The 20888-nt window shown below is 40.3% G+C and overlaps 2 protein-coding genes across 33 annotated transcripts in view; both read left to right on the top strand.

The window, feature by feature from the left end:
- The window catches only part of ryr1b (ryanodine receptor 1b (skeletal)), a 64513-nt gene extending 51663 nt beyond the window's left edge, over positions 1–12850 (top strand). For 3 of the 8 annotated variants that reach the window (XM_069720967.1, XM_069720966.1, XM_069720965.1), the window contains 23 exons: positions 1744–1824; positions 2108–2196; positions 2743–2871; positions 3178–3282; positions 4166–4195; positions 5000–5029; positions 5177–5258; positions 5346–6655; positions 6735–6853; positions 7165–7339; positions 7481–7567; positions 7850–8104; positions 8237–8367; positions 8912–8954; positions 9047–9180; positions 9285–9345; positions 9433–9579; positions 9689–9823; positions 9960–10116; positions 10449–10513; positions 10611–10711; positions 10877–10928; positions 11079–12850. In XM_069720967.1, the coding sequence (XP_069577068.1) occupies positions 1744–1824; positions 2108–2196; positions 2743–2871; positions 3178–3282; positions 4166–4195; positions 5000–5029; positions 5177–5258; positions 5346–6655; positions 6735–6853; positions 7165–7339; positions 7481–7567; positions 7850–8104; positions 8237–8367; positions 8912–8954; positions 9047–9180; positions 9285–9345; positions 9433–9579; positions 9689–9823; positions 9960–10116; positions 10449–10513; positions 10611–10711; positions 10877–10928; positions 11079–11174 (3614 nt within the window). In that variant the 3' untranslated portion in view covers positions 11175–12850. The remainder of the gene's footprint in view (positions 1–1743; positions 1825–2107; positions 2197–2742; positions 2872–3177; positions 3283–4165; positions 4196–4999; positions 5030–5176; positions 5259–5345; positions 6656–6734; positions 6854–7164; positions 7340–7480; positions 7568–7849; positions 8105–8236; positions 8368–8911; positions 8955–9046; positions 9181–9284; positions 9346–9432; positions 9580–9688; positions 9824–9959; positions 10117–10448; positions 10514–10610; positions 10712–10876; positions 10929–11078) is intronic. The other 5 variants (XM_069720971.1, XM_069720970.1, XM_069720968.1 and 2 more) reach the window with 2 other exon arrangements.
- A 1567-nt stretch (positions 12851–14417) lies between these two features.
- LOC138634206 (galectin-4-like) lies at positions 14418–20376 on the top strand. Of its 25 annotated transcripts, none has more exons than XM_069720946.1 (19): positions 14418–14501; positions 15361–15449; positions 15992–16196; positions 16437–16550; positions 17067–17090; positions 17179–17205; positions 17303–17338; positions 17721–17756; positions 17880–17915; positions 18039–18074; positions 18198–18233; positions 18358–18393; positions 18518–18553; positions 18655–18684; positions 18881–18910; positions 19004–19033; positions 19621–19709; positions 19787–19952; positions 20043–20376. In XM_069720946.1, the coding sequence occupies exons 1-19, from the start codon at positions 14457–14459 to the stop codon at positions 20187–20189; spliced, it is 1248 nt and encodes a 415-aa protein (XP_069577047.1). In that variant the 5' UTR covers positions 14418–14456; the 3' UTR covers positions 20190–20376. The 25 variants fall into 25 exon arrangements, with proteins under 25 accessions (XP_069577047.1, XP_069577030.1, XP_069577029.1 ...); XM_069720929.1 differs by having other exon boundaries at positions 17176–17205; positions 18884–18910; XM_069720928.1 differs by having other exon boundaries at positions 17176–17205.
- The last annotated feature ends 512 nt before the right edge of the window (positions 20377–20888 follow it).

The following is a 20888-nucleotide window of genomic DNA, read 5'->3' as shown; positions in this document are numbered from 1 at the left end:
GAAACCGTTTTCAAAACGTCTGATGGCATGCTAGTAGAGAGCTATAAAATGTATTTTGTGGAATGGATGGGATTTAAGATGTAATAAAGTGCAATCCTTAAATCAAATATAAAAAGCTACTACCTGCAAAAAGGTTAGTTGTCAAATCTTTACTTCCACCCTGACAACAACAACATTTTATCTACCGTGCATTTCCAGGCATTAGATAAAGTGTGTTTTTTTCCCCCCAACAAACGTAGCTAGCCAGAGTTTGTTGAGTTCAGTAGATCTGTCCTGCATGATGCTGTGCCTTGACGTTACATCTGGATTTTATGTTTGTGTCACAAGTGTTTCCTCGCTTTTATTTATTCCCTAATGTCCTGTCTTCATGTATCCGTTTCCCATTTCAATGTGATGTGACTGATGTTTGTTCTGCTGTCCATCTGAGGTTTGTTGACTAGATTATTTCTGTTAAAAAAAAATAATTAAAAAAAACCACAACAACAACAAAAAACATCTGGAGAAGTAGACAGAGTTAGTTTGTGGGAGAAAACCCCCAAAAGAGGAGTCACTGTGGAAGCCCCCGCCTCCAGCTGACAAATGGACGAGGACTCAGAGGTCTTTGTGGTTTTCACTAACATTTGCTAATGAGAGTCGAAGAATGGTATGAGGTGACGATACTTACACACTTTTACTTCCACACAGTCACAGAGACTTGCATACAACATGCATACCGTATAAAAACAAGTACACACACACACACACACACACACACACACACACACACACACACACACACACACACACACACACACACACACACACACACACACACACACACACACACACACACACTATATGCTTTAGTTTTATTTACTGCCATAAAGATGATTTTTTTTTCTCATTGTTAATATTTACTACTAAATCTGAATCTTGCCGTGTTCAGTGCATCTCAGTAGATGTGTGATATAAAGTTGGTTTACCATCATCACATTTTTTACCAGTGTTGATTTTGAATTAATACAGTTCATCTAAAAGTCTTAATATCAATACTGTGTATTTTGCATAAACCAGACTATTAGATTTTGCCTTATTTTTCTTAAATCATAGAACTATGTCATATTTGTACTTCCATTTTTTTGTTTGTTGTTTTTTATTTTTGGAAATAAAAGGGGTCTGTATCTTGACATAAGGTAAGCAGCCCACTGCTTTTCTGTAAAATGTTAACTTGTCTTTAAAGCTGGGAAAATAATGTTGCCTGATAGGCAGAATTATTTTGGTTGGTCTCCAAAAATCAAATGTTTGGAGATTTTTTTCCAAAGTACTTGTTGGGATTGTTGTTAATTTTAGTAATAACTGAATATACAAGTAAAAAGTAATTAAAATGCCATTTGTAGAAGTAGTAAACTATACGTTTCTGAATCGTGTGGATAAAATATTTGTTTATTTACCAATTTTTCAGTGAGATATATATTTAACATGACAGTAAGAAGACAAGACTCATAGTTACGAGTTAAGTTATGAAAGGGAAAGTTATAAAGTATAAAAGGTGGGATAAAGAGCTAGAAAATATCTATTCTTTTAATACCTTTAATGACTTTGCCTTTTATTTAATACACCTAATCCCTCATGTTTTGTTCATCACTGTTTATTCTAACAGAAATAACAGAAAACTTCACACATACTCTGTACTGGAACTGTTGAATCTTTTTTTTTGTTGTCGTTGCACAGATTAATTTGTGTGTTTTTTGTTGCTCTGCCCAGATGAGAAAGTGATGGCAGACGATGAATTTACGTGTGACCTCTTCCGCTTCCTGCAGCTTCTTTGTGAGGGCCACAATAACGGTGAGTCAACGAAGAAGGGAACTCTTTACAGTCTCAAACGTCACAAGAGTGCTGTTGAAAGCAATTAACCACATCGTCCTTACTAATAGTAAACTCCTGCAAATTAAAGTGCCGTCTCAGTTGTTGCACAATAAATGTACAAACTAATGCTGTACATTTAACCTGTACATGCACCTGATGCTTTATCCTCTGACTGGAGTATTACAAGTCTATGTAATCTGACGTTTTGGACATTTCCAGACTTCATTTTATGGTGCATTTTGTTTCTGCTGTCCATCTTCAGATTTTCAGAACTACCTGAGAACCCAGACAGGCAGCACCACAACCATCAATGTCATCATCTGCACTGTGGACTACCTGCTGCGACTACAGGTCACTCTGATGCACTCATACCGCTGCCCTGATCTAAGCATTAATTAGCTTCACATAATGCTGAAAAACTGTAAATATTTTATGAAAGACAGCCTGCGCTTTCATTGACTTTTATTCGGTCAGACAGGAAACGGTCCAAAGACGAATATATCAGGGAAATCAGACATTGCACGTTGTACATTTCTTGTGAGAGTTTGGTCGAGATGATTTAATCAGGAATTTAATTGAGGAGAATGACTTAAGTAATTAAGTTTAGTAAACATAATTTTAATAAATGCAGAAAGACCCCATTTTCACCATATTCCTGTCTTACTAAAAGTGTACTGAGAGCACACGAAGAAGAACAAAACACAAATCGTAATATATTGCTATATATTTGTATAATTATGCTTAAATCATTTTTTAACACAGTATATATACCATTTATTTTATACTTCTTTCACTTGGAACAATTCCATAGTAACGTACAACTAAAAAGTAACATGACGCTTTTCTCCTCCTCCTCCTCTTCTCCTTCCTCCTCCTCCTCCTTCTTCCCTCCTGCAGGAGTCGATCAGTGACTTTTATTGGTACTACTCAGGAAAAGACATCATTGATGAGCCTGGTAAGAGGAATTTCTCCAAAGCAATGACAGTGGCCAAGCAAGTCTTCAACAGCTTGACTGAGTACATCCAGGTGAGAAAGTTCCGAGTTAACAATGACAAGTTCTATATTACAGGCTAACTGGATATTTGGCATTAAAAAGAAGTAGACGTATTTCTTTATGCGGAATATATGTTAGGATATGCCCCCTTCAAAACAAAGAATAACGGTGGATTTTAAATATCAGTCCCTGCAGAAATCCTAAATGCTAATATATATACACCGATTGTGTTATTAAAAATAATTATTTTTGAATCACTGGAAAATGTTAAAATAGATCTTCTAAAATGATGAAAGCACCAGAATATAATCGACACCTTTCTACGTTGTGTCTTCCAGGGTCCATGCACTGGTAACCAGCAGTCTCTGGCCCACAGCAGGTTGTGGGACGCTGTCGTGGGCTTCCTTCACGTCTTTGCTCATATGATGATGAAACTTGCTCAGGTAAAAAAAAAACATCCCGATGAATCTGTTCATTTTTCCTCTTTTTTTTTTGAAGCCATAATATTTACATCCCAGTGCATTACATGGATGTTTTGAGAATCATTTCTGTAGAGAATCCAGAAAATTCACGATTCTCGTTGATAATAATTAAAATATATACATATCTGTATCGCATATTGTAATCATTTGTCCTCTTTGAGAAAACTAATTTTATGAACTGTCTCTCTCATGGTTCCTGCAGAGTAAAGTATGTATTTATTTGATTATTTTTGTTTTGTTTAATGAACTGGTTTTTAAATCTTAACTAGTTTTTCCCTCCCTTCTTTTCTGTGACATTAATCCTGTTAATCCTCCTATTCATCTGATACTGACCAGTGCTTAGCGTGTGATTGTGCTTTGGACAAATGTGTATGTGCTCTGAGTAATATGTGTTTGCAGTCTGTGACGTGTTTGACCTAACAAGCAGCTGCATTGTTTCCTGCTCACTCTAATTCTGTGTTTTGATTGCCACTGACACTGCTGTTTAAAATACATTTTTGTATTTTTACATCTTGAATATTTTGATAGTTATTTAAAAAAAATTGAAAGCGATATAAAATAACTTTCACATCAGTGTGTACAGATGATTCGGAGTCATATTTAATTCTAGGTAGTTTTTGCGTTGGATAAGAAAGTAGAAATGTGCTCATTTATCAACACAGAAGTTTTAAAAGGCTTAAAAAAAAAAAGCAATCAGATAGATCAAATAAATTGGCTTAATATTAGAATTTGAAGATGTGGCCTGATATAAGATATGTAAAATCATATTCAGGCTTAGACAATACAAAAATGAAGTAAAAATGTTGATGGATAACATTTTTATTTTCATGTATAACCCTGTTAGATGCATCCCGATCCAGGACTACGAAATGGCGTAAGACTCTGTGTTTTCCCTCCAAACGCCATCTCATTATGGGCATTTCATGCTTTTTATTTGTATTTCTTATGCTTCACCGCATTCTTCATTTGGCAGCAACCTACATCATCTCCATGTGCGTGTTTATGGATTCTCCCAACAGCAGTTTATATTTTGCCAGGTTTTGAGTTGGAAATGAAAAAGTAATTATTTTTTCTTTTTTGAGTTTCCTTTTATTAACTGTTACAGCAGGTATAGAAAAATTCAGTTTCGTCTCCAGCGCGACTTTCTTAAAGGCGTTAAAGGTCAAAAACGATTGTTGTACCTGTTGTAATCGAATTAATAGACTTATTTTTGCTTTCGATTCTGAAGAGGAAATAATTATTGACGAATTATTTCTTTGTTGGATTTATTTTATGTTGCTCCCTTAAAGCCTCTAAACGTCTCGCTTTGCTTCTGTTCGTTCAGCTGCGTCGGCGGTTTCTGTCATTGAGGTGTTAAACGTTATTACTGTGATTACGCTGGCAGTTGTTGCTGGCTTGTCCTGACACTCTGTTCCTGTAGGCTGTCTAAAATATTTGTGTTGCTTGCTATCTGCTGGTGCAGGCCTTCAGGAGTGCTGAGGTCAGCATCTGCATATATGGCTGTGTCTTCCATCCTGCAGCCTCCTTTTTTTTTTTTTTCAGATTAAAGGGCAATGCTCTCTTCCTCCTTCCTCTTCCACTTGCCTGTGTTTCTGTTCTCTGTCTCACTTCCCAACACATTCAGTGTAGTATTTGTGATGTTAAAAATGCATATTCTTTATTTGAAATGCAAACCCAGGATCATTTTTGGAGTAGAGCACACTCTGAGGTAGCGTCTTTCACTTATGTCTCAAAAGAAGCACATACGCTGTCAAATTAAACTGTAATTACAAATCACAGGTTTTTTTCCTCAGTAAACACCTGTTTTTTTCTGCTCTGTGTTTGTGTTTTGCCGTGTGTTTTGGCTTCGTTGTAGGACTCCAGTCAAATTGGACTCTTGAAAGAACTGTTGGATCTGCAGAAGGACATGGTGGTGATGCTTCTGTCTCTGCTAGAAGGTAAGATGTCCATCTCAGTCTGCTGATGTCCTCTGCTTTCTGCCGCAGCCTTTCGTTAATATTGTGCTCACCTTGTACCGCTCTCAGGCAACGTGGTGAACGGCACCATTGCCAGGCAAATGGTTGACATGTTGGTGGAGTCCTCCAGCAACGTGGAGATGATCCTGAAGTTCTTCGACATGTTCCTCAAGCTCAAGGACATCGTGGCGTCTGATGCCTTCCGTGACTACGTGACCGATCCACGTGGGCTGATCTCCAAGAAGGACTTCTCCAAGGCCATGGACAGTCAGAAGCAATACTCTACCTCAGAAATCCAATTCCTCCTCTCCTGCTCGGAGGCCGACGAGAACGAGATGATCAACTTCGAGGAATTTGCCGATCGTTTCCAGGAGCCAGCCAAAGACATCGGTTTCAATATCGCGGTTCTGCTCACGAACCTGTCGGAGCACGTCCCTCACGACACCCGCCTCCAGAACTTCCTGGAGCAGGCGGAGAGCGTGCTCAACTATTTCCGCCCGTTCCTCGGCCGCATTGAGATCATGGGAGCCAGCAGGAAGATCGAGCGCATTTACTTTGAAATCAGCGAGGCCAACCGCAACCAGTGGGAGATGCCTCAGGTCCGAGAGTCCAAACGGCAGTTCATCTTCGACGTGGTCAACGAGGGCTGCGAGAGCGAGAAAATGGAGATGTTTGTGAACTTCTGCGAGGACACCATCTTTGAGATGAACATTGCTGCGTCCATCTCCGAGCCCGAGGGGGACGGCGGCGAAGAAGAGGATGATGAGGAAGAGGAGGAGTCTGGAGGAGATCAAGTAGAGTCCGCAGAGGGAGAGGAAGGCAATGGTGAGAGCGAAGCTCCAGAGACGGCGTCCGCCTTTGCCGAGTTTTTGAAGAGCGTGATGAACTTCTTCAACATGTTCACCTTCCGTAACCTGCGGCGTCGTTACCGCAAACTACGAAAGATGACGGTGAAGGAGATGGTGATCGGCCTGGTGATGTTTATCTATACTATTCTGATGGGCATCCTGGTGTTCGTCTATAGTATCTGCAAGGGCTTCTTCACACTGATATGGAAGGTACTGTTTGGTGGAGGCCTAGTGGAGGGTGCCAAGAAGATTACAGTCACGGAGATCCTCGCCAGCATGCCAGATCCAACACAAGACGAAGTTCATGGGGACCTGCCACCCGAACCAGGCACAAGAGAGACCCAAGACGCAGACGGAGGAGCAGACCTCTTGGATGCTGGAGGAGAAGGGGAGGAAGAAGAGGGTGGCGAGGAGGGGGAAGGTGGACGCCAGCCTGGTTTCAATACTCCCGGTGGACTCGGAGACTTTGGAGAGACGACAGCAGAAGAGCCTCCGACTCCGGAGGGCAGTCCGCTGCTGAAGAGGAAGTTGGTGAGTTGTTCTGTCTGATAGTTGTCGACTAACACTCTCTATTAATCAGGTTGTTAACTGCAAACTATTATTAAAACAGCTGGCCGCAACAGCGGGAGGACCAGAAGAGGAGGAACAAGTGGCGCCTGAAGTGGAGGCCCCTGCGGAGGCCCCTGCGGAGGCCCCTGCGGAGGGGCCTCCGGAGGCCGAGAAGGCAGAGTGAGTTTTCTGCCTGTTGTAGCTCAACGTCAAACCTGAGCAGCATCTGTTGAACACAATGTGTCCTCAGCTGAAAATCACAGCTGTGTTCGTGGCTATAAATACAGAGTTTACATGTATTTAAAATGAAAGAGCAAACATCTCTGGCATTTCCGGCTGAAAACTGGATGTAATTTACTGTACAGAAATGTTTGCAGTCTTTTCAGCGTTCATTATTACCTGCTCACATTATCACATATACGCATAGTCATTTACTTTTTATTATCAGATGTTAAAGTCCAGAGGAAGACATTATTCTGTGTGTTTTCCAGTACCGAGAAAGGAGAGAAGGCAGAGAAGGCGGAGCCAGAAGCCGAGGTGGTTGAGGAGGAGCCGGAGGAGGTAGAGGAGAAAGCTTTGAAGACCAAAGCCAAGAAGGACAAGAAAACTGCAGAGGGGGGCTTTGAGCTGTGGAACGAGCTGGAAGTCCAGAGGATTAAATTCATGGTGAGCGGCCGTCTGTTGCGGTACATCTTTTTCGAATCAGCATTTTCCCAACACAGAATTATCGCAGCAGAATCAGGCAGTGAAATTTTTCTTTGCTGAGACTCTTCTCCAGTCTGACTGTTTTCCTTCATCCCCTCCCAGAACTACCTTTCTCGTAACTTCTACAACCTTCGGTTCTTGGCTCTGTTCATCGCCTTTGCTCTCAACTTCATCCTGCTCTTCTACAAGGTCTCTGCATTTGTGAATTGCTTTCGATGAAACATGAACATGCGATATCTGAGCCAACCTTTATAATTTGACCTTTAATAAAAAGGTGCCACATCACAACTGCAAATTTATCGACATTGTACAGATTTATGATGAGACAGATCACCAATATTCCTGGACAGGACTTTAACCATCGCTTTTCTGTTAATCAGTATTTCTGTAGTTTCTGTAGTTTCATGCCTCAGAAATGAAATGCCGTCAAAATAAGACTTGCAGGACTGATTTTGTCTCTGACCTCTCCAGGTGTCTGACAGTCCTCCAGGTGAGGAGGACTTCGAAGGCTCTGGTCTGTTTGAGGGCTCGGCCCTATTCGAAGGCTCTGGTGCTGAGGAGGATGGATCAGGATTAGAAGAAGGAGGGGAAGACGAGGATGAAGAAGGTCCCCTGTACTACTTCTTAGAAGAGAGCACGGGCTACATGGAACCGGCCATGGCTTTCTTCGGTATCGTCCACACCATCATCTCCTTCCTCTGCATCATCGGCTACAACTGCCTCAAGGTGTGTCGCGTTTTCTCTTCCTTCCTTCACCACAAAAAAAAAAAAAAAATCCTCTTTTTTTGTGTGTGTCTGCTTGTAGGTTTCATTCACAATGTCCCCTGTTCTCCCCCCACCCTCCACCCCCCCTACCAGGTCCCTCTGGTTATCTTCAAAAGAGAGAAGGAGCTGGCCAGAAAGCTGGAGTTTGATGGTGTCTATGTCACCGAGCAGCCTGAGGACGATGACATCAAGGGCCAGTGGGACAGACTGGTGCTCAACACGCCGTAAGAGTCCTGTTGAATTATCAGATAGATGAAAAGATGGATATCCTGAATCAGTCCAGCCTGAAGAACAGAAAACCGAAGTTCTTAGCCTCTCAGGTCAACACTCAGAACCAATATTTTAGTAACTCTGTCTCCTGTGACAATTTTAATGAGTTACTTATTGAAACCGACTTAACATTTTGCCATGAATAAATGATGGAATTTCATAAAATGTTTTTTTTTTTTTTTTTTTTTTTACAAATCTGCTGACACCACAAAAAAAACAAATCTGTTTTTTTTTTTTATCACATTTAATTCTACTATCGCACCAACTAATGCAGCTGGCGCCACATCCTGGCATCACTCAGCATTGGTGTCAGAGCGGGTGTCGGTATGAGGGACAGACTTCAAGGACAAAATTATTGCTACTCATTTTAATAAGTTTCATCATTTTAATTAACATTTTAATGGAACATTTAAAACTATACAGGGGAATTTTGCATAATATTTAGCAGTTGAGCATTCAACTAATGACATTTTCATCATGTTTTCTCGTTCGACGCAGGACTTTCCCCAACAATTACTGGGACAAGTTTGTGAAAAGAAAGGTGAGGTTTTGTTTTTTGAATGTCAGCCATGTTTCTGCAGGGATTTGTTTCAAAGTGAAACTGACTTCTGAACGTGTTTGTGTGATGTCCAGGTTCTGGATAAATACGGGGACATCTACGGCAGAGAGAGGATCGCAGAGCTGCTCGGTATGGACTTGGCCTCTCTGGACGTCAGCGCCATGACGCACGAAAAGAAGCCGGAGCCGGACACCTCCATGTTCAGCTGGTATAAAGCCTACTGCTGAATTCTTCTTTTTTTTTCATCAACAGTTGAATTACCACAGTTATAGTACAAACTGCTGCAGAACTAACTCATCTTTCTCGCTGCAGGATAACATCTATTGACATCAAATACCAGATCTGGAAGTTTGGTGTTATCTTCACTGATAATGTGCGTACAGAAAGCAGTTCATGGTGTAGTTTACACAATGAGAGAATCTGATTTTAGTGTTACTGACACTCCTCTTTCATCTTTCAGACTTTCCTCTACCTGGTTTGGTACATGTTGATGTCTCTGCTTGGACACTACAACAACTTCTTCTTTGCTTGTCATCTTCTGGACATCGCCATGGGTGTCAAAACCCTGCGCACCATCCTGTCCTCCGTCACCCACAACGGCAAACAGGTGACCCTTCTTTAATGATGTATCGCGGGGCTTCCTGCCCACCTGTTTTCCCTATCAGGTGCTTTTACGCTGACCTCACACCGATGACACGTCCATCTGTTCCCTGCAGCTGTTGATGACCGTGGGTCTGCTGGCCGTGGTGGTGTACCTGTACACCGTGGTGGCCTTCAACTTCTTCCGCAAGTTCTACAACAAGAGCGAGGATGAGGATGAACCGGACATGAAGTGTGATGACATGATGACTGTGAGTGGAGGGCAAATATATACAGCACACATCAGTCGCACGCAGCTTGATTTTTGCGACGAGGTCGTCTTCATCCCGGGGAGATTATTCTGATGTGTTTTAAAGAGCTGACCTTTGACCTCACCCGCTCTTTCAGTGTTACCTGTTCCACATGTACGTTGGCGTGCGTGCCGGCGGTGGCATCGGGGATGAGATCGAGGACCCGGCCGGGGATGAATATGAGCTCTACCGAGTCGTCTTTGACATTACCTTCTTCTTCTTTGTCATCGTCATCCTGCTGGCTATCATCCAGGGTAAAGTGCTTGTTTGCTCCAACAAAAGTGAATGTGTTGTTTGTGGATAGTCGGACACTCCCCCGCATCAAACCATCACGCTGCAATTTCATCGTGTAAAAATCCCTGTAAGTACAAGTCCAAACCGGAAACGGCTCAAACTGTTATATTCACATTAAAACATTCGACTCTGCTTACGAAAGGCGAACAACAGCATTTAAATATTCACCGAGGTTGAAACGTTGTGAGGAAGTCTTATCGTATCGTATCTTAGAGGTCTGAAGAGAAAAACGCTTTGCTGTGAAGGACTTCGGTCTTCAGACTACAGAAGTAACGCCGTGTCTGTCTCTCAGGTTTGATCATCGACGCGTTTGGAGAGCTGAGAGACCAGCAGGAGCAGGTCAGAGAGGACATGGAGGTGAGATAATGAGTTGCTTTAATTCAGCCATCTTCAACTCTCTTTCAGTCATGAGACAAGAACGTGTTTAATTCGAAGTGTCCTTTCTCCCTTTTAGACAAAGTGCTTCATCTGCGGCATAGGAAGTGACTACTTTGACACGACGCCGCACGGCTTCGAGACGCACACCTTAGAAGAGCATAATTTAGCCAACTACATGTGAGCGTCGTGAACTTGTCTGTTATGTTTGCTTTTGCTATACAGCATCATTAGATATCACTTGCTCTCATCTTCAAATCAGAAGCTGACAGAAAAAGAAAGATTTCACCATTTTGTCCTGATGGCTTTGGCCTCTGTGAAAACTAATTCTCGTTTCTCTTTCAGGTTCTTCCTGATGTATCTCATCAATAAAGATGAAACAGAACACACAGGACAGGTCAGTAAATATATAGATAAATAACAAAGGTACATAAAATAAAGATACAGGCTTCTTTAGTCTTTTTTTGTCCGAATGAAAATCCTTCTTTAACTATTTCATGTTGCGTTGCCATGGTTACCCCTCTCCCCACCCCGCCCCTGCTTTCAGGAGTCATACGTGTGGAAGATGTACCAGGAGCGATGCTGGGACTTCTACCCTGCTGGAGACTGCTTCAGGAAGCAGTATGAGGACCAGCTCGGATAAAATCCTGCATCTGTTCTGTGCGTCTAAAAGGAGAAAGAGAGGCGGGAGGAGGGAAATTCAGAGAGAGGAACGATTTGAAATCGAGAGATCGAACACATCTATGTCTTAGTTTTGTCTTTTGTCTGCACATTTCTCTCCTCCGTTAAAGCTATGCACACTTTGACCGAACTATTTTACCACCTGCAGGAGAATGATGATGGGATTGATTTAAGAAAAGCCGAATAACAATATCAGAGGCATAAAAAGACACAGGAAGCCAGGGGCCTTTTTATTCCGCTATGAATACACTACATGGCCTTTATTGTGTAAAATATACATAGATTGCCTTGCATATCAATTGTGTCTTTACACGAGGGGCTCTCTTAGTCGCTACTGCTGTAAACGTAACAGTGCCTATAGCAACGTCACTGCTTTAGCGATCAGATCGTTTTTTTAGCTTTTATTTCAGATTAGAGTGGATATGTCTGTTATATTGTTTTTAAGAAGAGACTTATTTTTTTTTTTTGTATGTGGCTGCTGCCTTTTGGTGTTTCATTTCTGATCGTTGGTGTTTCGGTGAGAGAGCGTTTTAATAGAACATCATTCAGCAGCTCAGTCGTATCTCCGAGATCCTTGAGGGAACCTTTTTTTGGGCCCCCCGCCCTCTCACTCCTTTTCTCTTTTAAGACAAAGAAACTCGTCTTTAAACAAACGATTATGAATGGAAACTCTTGGACCGACTCGCCGAGACGATAAACGCAGTATCGTCTGAGTGCATGGACATGTACCGGTGTGAATCAGCGTTCTAGACCAACCCAGCTGACACTCTGAAGTCTTACAATGCGTCCCTGGATGTATGTTGTCCCCTATCTCCACTGGTGTCTCTGTGCCATATAAGATAGCGATGATGTACACACACACACACTTACAGTATAGGAGGATGCCAAGGTTATTTATTTATTGTTTATATGCAGATCAAATCTTCTCAAGACGACCGTTTTAGCCCGTCTGTTATTTCCAGCCAACAGTCTGTTTTACGACACTTTATGCACAAATAAGTTTTTGTCAGTGCATTAAAAATAAGAAACAAATGTATTTAATGTATACATTTTGGCCAAAGTGTCATCTGTATAACTGAGGAATGACTAGGCTGCTTGGAGGCCTTTTGATGAAAAGACATATTTTACATACATCATAGATACATATATTTATTTTTCTTTAGGGCTTTGAGGACTTTAAACGATCCACGCTCCTTCGTCTGACATGAACACGTGTCCTGTTTGTGAACTCCACAGTGGGGAAGAGAATCCGTCCTACGCTGAAGGAAATGCCCAGTTTGCAATCAGAGGAGAAAAATTTGCTTTTGTTTTCGCTAGTTAGTTTTTATGATGGATATTTGTAGGAATTCACCATATCGGTTATTTTTCTCAATCGGGAACGTCGTTGTGTGACGCATTGTTCTGTCTCACTACGCCTCTTTGAGAAAACACACAAACTCACAAACTCTCCATCTTGTTTTACATGTTATGACGTGTCAGAGACAGAGCAGTGTTTTGGTTGCTGATGGACTGCGTGGTCCACACAGAGGAGGTCGATGATGTGGAGCTGAATGGAGATCACTACTTTCCACTTGGCTGAGTGTCCTCTGACTGAACTCTGAGTTTAAATACGGATTAAACAGATTATTTTAAGGAGAATTTGTACACGTGTCCTTATTAGTGTGAAAGCCTTTGTGTGTCTGTATTGAGTGCGTGTCTGGGCTCTTGAAGATCAATTTTAGATGGGACAATATTTTCAAAAACTCTAGATTTTATATATAAGTATAGATATTTAAATGTTTAATTGCAAATGCATTTAAAAATGTGAAAAAATACATTTTTCTCAAAGCCATTGTACATTCTCCTACAAACTTGGAAGGGAAAGGTGAGACACGGGTGTTCAGTTAGTTGCAATCTGCAACCTCACCACTAGGTGCCACTAAATCCTACACTGCTCCTTTAAGTGGTTTATGACCTCATAAATATTCCCTCCATGACAAATCCTATTTCTTTCTTATAGTTGATTATTGACTCTATGCAGTCTTTGTACTAATTAGTTTGTGTACTGATCCAAGGCACTCATCTTAAAGTGACTTTTTTAAGGTGGCCAGAATTTGAATTTATCTTTGTTGGGGAATTCAGTGTGGCTTTGGCGGAGTTTTATCTTGATCAAATATCTGAAATACCATGTGTAGGGTCCTTGCAGGAAACGCCCACGTATTACTGACAGCTTTTGTTGAAAGGTGTTGGTGTGTGTGTGTGTGTGTGTGTGTGCATGCATGTTTACTTAAGAAAGCACTTAGAATAACCTACTGCCTCCATGGAGTACTTCAAACCATACATGGTTTCCTGAGTGGTGGTAGATAAAGGTTAGTTGTGTTTCTGTTTGCCTTTGGGAGACAGCGTTGTCTAGATGTTTTATGAATCATACTCACACAAACCTACAATTCTTTTAAACACAGGAGAGTAGAAAACATGATATCAGTGCTGAGCAGAGATTATGTCTTTTACACAGATGTCTAGTTTGGACAAGTTTGTTGTCTTTTGCAATACTGTAAAGAAACAGAAATATTGTGGTAATTGCAGGTTTCAGTATGTATTATGATTTTAAAAAGAGTTCTGCACCCATAATAGTAAAGTAAGAATGTAGAAGCAACATTGGAAAGTAAGCAATTGACTCAAGTACTTTACTTAAAATTAAGATACCTTTACTTTACTTGGACCATTTTTTTTTAATAGATATTATACAGTTTGAAAAAATATATTGCTGAAACTTTACTGTCAACTCTGCCATGTTAGATTAAAACACTTCTTTCATTGTAATGCATCTGTAATAATACGTACACAGTACTTTTATTTTTTACAATTATTTGATAATAATGATAAGAAACATAGTTTTATGTGATATTTTCAAGACAGGATTTTTACTTGTAATGAAGTATTTTTATATTACATCATTGCCATTTTTACTTAAGTTGAGATTCTGAATGTTTCGTTGCTGCATTAACTCTTAACAGTTTTTGACGTTAGGTCGGGTTTTCCTTCCACGAGCTGCTCACACACATAGAGTCTGTCTTTTGTTGCCAAATGCCACTCCTCCTGTGAGCTACAGGTTAATTTACGTTTTGCCCTTCCAAAGTAAACAGGTTGTACAGGCCTGGGTTTGGTACCCTCCTCCGCCACTCCCTCAGCATTTGTATTAAAGGGATCGTCTCGGACAGAACCTGCCTGTTTCTGCTTGTGCTTGTGCTTAGTGACTGCTGTCATGCCGTTTGTTGCTCCTCCCGGCTATCAGCCCGTCTACGGCCCTGTAAGTATCCGCACACACAGGTATGATTGTTCCTGGTAATGTGGCTTCCTGGGTAATGCATTAATAAAAAGGAGTGATATGTTTTCCAAAGTAATAAGGATTTAAAGATTAGCCCGACCAAAAAGATGGAGGACGAAGGAGGAAGTTTTGAAAGAGTTTTGTGTTAATATTTTTAAACGTAAACTGAAAATATCCAACGGGATTAAACTGAATGTAAAATAGTTGCCATTCTCACATCCAAGGAGATCCTTCATCTGCATCAGCAAGTTTCAAAATTAAAAATACTAGTTATTCTGCAGAAAACTGACCCCTGCTGGGAAATTACTAACACTGAGTTGAAAGAAGAACATTTATGGATCATTCTCAGATCTGAGTTGTCCCTCTTTGGGCCTCAGAAAGTTATTCAACTGAAACCATTTGGAAGTTTAAAGTGTGGAAGTGATTACAATACCTGAAACATGACAAAGACACTTATTGGTGTGTCTATTTATCACAAAGCAAAAAGTTTGGGAAACACTGATTTCATCTTTAACAATGCATTTATATTATCACATATTTTCTATGTTGTATCTTAACTTGAAATGCTGTTCTCCACTTTATAAACGAGAAAAAAATAGACACATAAAGGTACCTCAAAAATTAGTAATTCAGCCCTTGATGCGTTGCATTTAGAAATGGAGAACCACTAAATCTAAATATATGAATACGGATTGTGAAGTCTCCAGGATTTAATCTCGAACCACTCCTTGTTATTCACTGATCTATATTTTATCTTGTATTTTGACTGACATTTGGAAACATGCCTTTAATGCTTGCATGCATTGTACCATGTGGTTGATTGCTTTTGTGTGTGGTACAGAAAATTCCCTATCTGGGGCCCATTTATGGAGGCCTGAGGGACGGGGTGTCCATCTACATCCAGGGGTCCACTCCTGAAGACATCACCAGGTAAATCTCTAACTTTGGACACTGTACTTTTTAAGACAGTAGTTTTATAGCTGATATCTGTTAAATGAGTTCAGTGTTAAGTGTATGTTGTTCAAAGTAAGTAGTTATCAGTGGGACGTTTTTTTGAATTTTTTTATCTGTAATGAAAAACTTCTGACGCCATTTAAATTTACACCTTGTGTAATCTGACCCTGGGTGGAGCAGCTTTCTTTGTGTTGTAGGATATTAAAGTTGACCTGTCACACAGAGCTTCACTTGTATCGTTTGTCTTTCCTTTTTCGAAATAGTAATATCTGAGTTGCCAAAGGTGTTTTACAGCCCATTAACAGGCAAAGTAAACAGTGCACATACCTGACTGTATTATGACATATTGAGCTCTTTTGTGAGGAGACATTTTTATTTTTTTGTTTACAAGATCCTTAGATTTTCTGTCCTCGGCCCCACCTGCACTGTTTGCGTTTCTTCTCTTTTTCCATCTTATCAGTTACTCCAGGACTCGGTGACACCGGGTTCACCTGATGTTGTTTTTGTTTTTTTAACAGGTTCTTCATCAACCTGCACTGCGGTGAGTCTGAGTCCAGTGACATCGCCATGCACTTCAACCCTCGCTTTGATGGCTGGGACAAAGTGGTCTTTAACAGTTGTCAGAAAGGAGACTGGCAGTCACAGGAGAAGATTCGTAGCATGCCTTTCAGCAAAGGAAAGTCCTTTGAAATGGTCATCATGGTGACTTCACAGGGCTACCAGGTCAGAACAAGCAGATGTACACACATTGCAAACAATCTTTTTACAGTGTTATTAAACATAAATGACATGTTTAGTCTTTAAATGATAAGTAGGGAGTTAACGTAGTTACTAACTGCAATTCAACAGTTTTTAATGTGTGTGCAATTTCTAATTTAGTGAAAACCTCTATTATATATAGTCATTTATTACTGGATCTCTGTTCACGCCCTATGCTGAACATGTGACATCATTCTGTTGCAGATTAAAGTCAATGGGAAGGATTTCCATATGTTCCCACACCGTCTCCCTGTGGAGCGAGTTTGTGCGATGCAGATCGGAGGAGATGTTTCCGTCCAGACGATTAATGTCATCGGGGTGAGTCCTCATGTCTGGGGAGCCTTCAGATGAATGCTGCTTTGGTCTTTGCTGGGAAAGTATCCTCAGCATAAATCATTTAAACAAGAGGTTTAAATGGCTAATGCTTTCTGCTTCTGTGTCAGGGTGCTTGCGGTGGCATGAATTGGTATCCTGGAGGAATGGGAGTCAGTAAAACTGTAAATGCGTCCAGAAAATGCTTGCGCTTGATTTGTTTTGCTGAGTTTACATGTTTTCAAAAATGTTTTTTACTTAAAGTTTTAGCAAAGCTGAAACCTCCTGCAATGCAAAAATGAAAGTCTCGTCTTGAGCTTCTACAGGTGTCAGTGATTCATAGGTTTTTGTTACTGTCTTTACCTTTACTGACAGTTTTTTTTTTTAACTTTTTAAAACGTTTTTTTCTCTTTATGGGTCAACAAAATGATCTGATGTGTTCATTGATGTGTTCGACAACTCTACGCACTTTATGAAGTTCATGTTAATTATAGATTTGTTTCTTCTGTTTGTATTTTTTAGGGTGGAATGGGAGGTGGAAAGGGAGTAAGTATACATAAGTTATTATGATTGATTATAATTGGACTCAACTCAGCTTTGCATGTGATTTAAAATGTACACCTCCTTTCAGCAGGGTGGACATCCAGGAGGTGGCGCGGGGGTATGTCATTTCTGTTTCTGCATGCCGTTTTATTTAAATATTACTGAGTGTATAGTGAGATGCAATGAACATATTTTCACTGACCTGCTTCTTGCAGGGAGGATACCCCGGTGGCCCGGGAGGGGGAAGTGGAGTAAGTATATTTAGTATTTGTTCCTGATGGGATGTTTTGTAATTTTTCCAAGTCAGTCCAAATTAAATTAAATTAAATACAGCTTTATTAAACAATATTTAACATGTTCACCAAGTGTTTCAATTAAACAATATTTAACATGTTCACCATGTTTCAACAGGGAGGATACCAAATTAAATTAAATTAAATACAGCTTTATTAAACAATATTTAACATGTTCACCATGTTTCAACAGGCCCGGGAGGGAGGGGAAGTGGAGTGAGTTTATTTAGTTTTTGTTCATGATGGGATGTTTTGTACTTTTTCCAAATCAGTCTAAATTAAATTAGATTAAATACAGCTTTATTAAACAATATTTAACATGTTCACCATGTTTCAACAGGGAGGATACCCCGGTGGCCCGGGAGGGGGAAGTGGAGTGAGTTTATTTAGTTTTTGTTCATGATGGGATGTTTTGTGATTCTTCCAAGTCAGTCTAAATTAAATTAATTAAATACAGCATTATTAAACAATATTTAACATGTTCACCCCGTTTCAACAGGGAGGATACCCTGGTGGCCCGGGAGGGGGAAGTGGAGTGAGTTTATTTAGTTTTTGTTCATGATGGGATGTTTTGTACTTTTTCCAAATCAGTCCAAATTAAATTAATTAAATACAGCTTTATTAAACAATATTTAACATGTTCACCATGTTTCAACAGGGAGGATACCCTGGTGGCCCGGGAGGGGGAAGTGGAGTGAGTTTATTTAGTATTTGTTCATGATGGGATGTTTTGTGATTCTTCCAAGTCAGTCTAAATTAAATTAATTAAATACAGCATTATTAAACAATATTTAACATGTTCACCCCGTTTCAACAGGGAGGATACCCTGGTGGCCCGGGAGGGGGAAGTGGAGTGAGTTTATTTAGTATTTGTTCATGATGGGATGTTTTGTGATTCTTCCAAGTCAGTCTAAATTAAATTAGATTAAATACAGCTTTATTAAACAACATTTAACATGTTCACCCCGTTTCAACAGGGAGGATACCCTGGTGGCCCGGGAGGGGGAAGTGGAGTGAGTTTATTTAGTATTTGTTCATGATGGGATGTTTTGTACTTTTTCCAAGTCAGTCCAAATTAAATTAGATTAAATACAGCTTTATTAAACAACATTTAACGTGTTCACCCCGTTTCAACAGGGAGGATACCCTGGTGGCCCGGGAGGGGGAAGTGGAGTGAGTGTACTTTGGAGATATGACAGGACATATTGTAGCAGTTTATCCAAAATTAAAAGTACATTATTAAACAATATTTAACATGTTCACGTTCATGTTAGCAGGGAGGATATCCAGGATGTGACATGGGGGTAAATAATTTTAAAAAAAAAAAATTTCAGTACTGAAATTCATTTTAAATAAATCAGTCTAGAAAAAGGCATTGGAGGGGGTATGGGGGTATGAAAATAATAACAGTTTGTATTTTCCTTGTAAACAAATCTGGCATTTGTAAGTTTAAACACCAAAGTTTGAATGTCATCAATATTTACTTTTTGACCCTTCAAGCAGGGAGGATACCCCGGATCAAACCTACCGGTGAGAACACTTCACAATAAAGTTGGCATGTTCTTCTTGTACGTCATATTTTATCAACTCACTTCAATCTGATGTCTTCTAATGTGATTTCAGGGCATGGGTGGGCAGCCGGTCTACAACCCTGTAAGTAAAAGTTGTTCCTCGTTCATTTACAGCAGTCAGAGTTGTGTGTTTGCTGTCCCCTACTGGTCACACAGAGGAACTGCAACAAATTGAATTGTAAAACCTTTAATTCAGACATTTTAGCACAGGCTAATGCTTGGTGAACAGGGTTAGTACTTTCAAAATGCTGTGATCAAACTGAAGCAGTCAGGAATTCTCCAAAATGTACTTGTATTTGATCAATATCACGAGGCAGCCAAATGATTAACTGCGGAGAAATTTGCTCAGAAAGGTTGAGAAAATTATATTTTTCTTTCACTGTTAGCCTTCAGCTCAAAAAACAGCTGAACAACAGCTGGGACAAAGTACAGTTTAAAACCTTTGAGGTATGAGTCTGACAATCCGTGTCCTAAAATGTAGACTATACAAGGGAAAAGGGAAAAACCTACCCAGCTTGAGTGACACCTCTCAGACCTCCCCCACGTGCTAAACTTGAAGATGTCTCACTTTTCTGAGCATGCCAGCCTCACGGGGATCAGCAGTGTTGCTGCGTGGTTTTATTATTATAATTTCAAATGTTTTATTTTGTGTTTGCTGTGTGTTTTCAGCCGGTGCCCTACTCCACCAAGATCCCAGGAGGGATGTCCCCTAAGAGGACCATCATCATCCGAGGCATGGTGCCCTACGCAGCAGACCAGTATGTACACACTGAAATCACAGCACATGAGTGTTGAACAGACATGTATCTCATACACTCCTGGGTGTGTGTTGCAGAATAAGCATCAACTTCATGGTGGGCAGATCTCGGGACATTGCCTTCCACATGAACCCCAGAGTGAAGACACGAGTTGTGGTGAGAAACAGCATGATTGGAGGAAAGTGGGGCCGTGAGGAGCAAGAGCTCAGCATGAGCCCCTTTAAGGAGGGACAGTACTTTGACGTAAGTAAATCTGTCACACAGTCTTTTGATGTGATTTTGGTCGACTGTGACGTCAGCAGCGTCTTGACTCTGCATGTGTGTGTCTCTCAGATGTCGATTCGTTGTGGGAACCAAAAGTTTAAAGTGTATGTGAATGGGCAGCACTTGCTCGACTTCGTCCACCGCTTGCAGTCCTTCAGTGAGATTGACACGTTGGAGATAATGGGTGACGTGAAGCTCTCCTACATCCACTTCTGAGACCGCATGAGTTCAACCAGGAACATTATTGAACCATTTGGTTAGTTTTTAAGGCTTTAACTTGGAGGATGTCAGACACTGCTCTCAGGTTCTTAATATTCCTGCTATGTGATCAGATATCTCAGTAAGACAAAATGCTGTACTGTTTACACCTGGAAAACTGAATTAATAAACATGTCAACAACAACCTTTGATATAAATAAGATTAATACTTTTTTGCATCAAACTCACTCTTGAATGAACACATTTTATTTCTTAGGCAAAATACTGCAGGTACTGTATAAAAATTTGTCAAATCACGACAGTTATAAAGGCATTTATAGTACAATATTCTCCCTATTTAGAAGGAAAAAAAAACACACCAGGAGAATCACAATCCAGACACAAACTGAAATGCAAAATACTGGCTCTCTGAAGGCACTTGATAAAGTTGGGAAAGATTTAAGGCTGGTTTGAGTGAAATCACAGAAGTTTCAGCTTTTGCTGTATCCTATATATATATATATATATTTTTTTTTTTAACCAAATTGTTCCAAACACAGGTTGAAACAGAAGATGTATCCGCATATAAACAGGGCAAGTAATACCAGTGCCGCAGTCTCAGATCCACTTTCAATGGTTCACAATCAAAGTAGGACTCCCTCTGAGTCTACAGTACCAAAGATGTTGTAAGAAATGTACATTTTATCTGAACAAGGA

The sequence above is a fragment of the Brachyistius frenatus genome, unplaced genomic scaffold (genome assembly GCF_029030835.1).
Source record: "Brachyistius frenatus isolate BFR_SWC_R1_liver_20210118 unplaced genomic scaffold, ASM2903083v1 Contig_254, whole genome shotgun sequence".
NCBI lineage: Eukaryota > Metazoa > Chordata > Actinopteri > Embiotocidae > Brachyistius > Brachyistius frenatus.
Note: the sequence above shows the minus strand (reverse complement) of the source record. Positions and strands in the feature narration are given on the sequence as shown.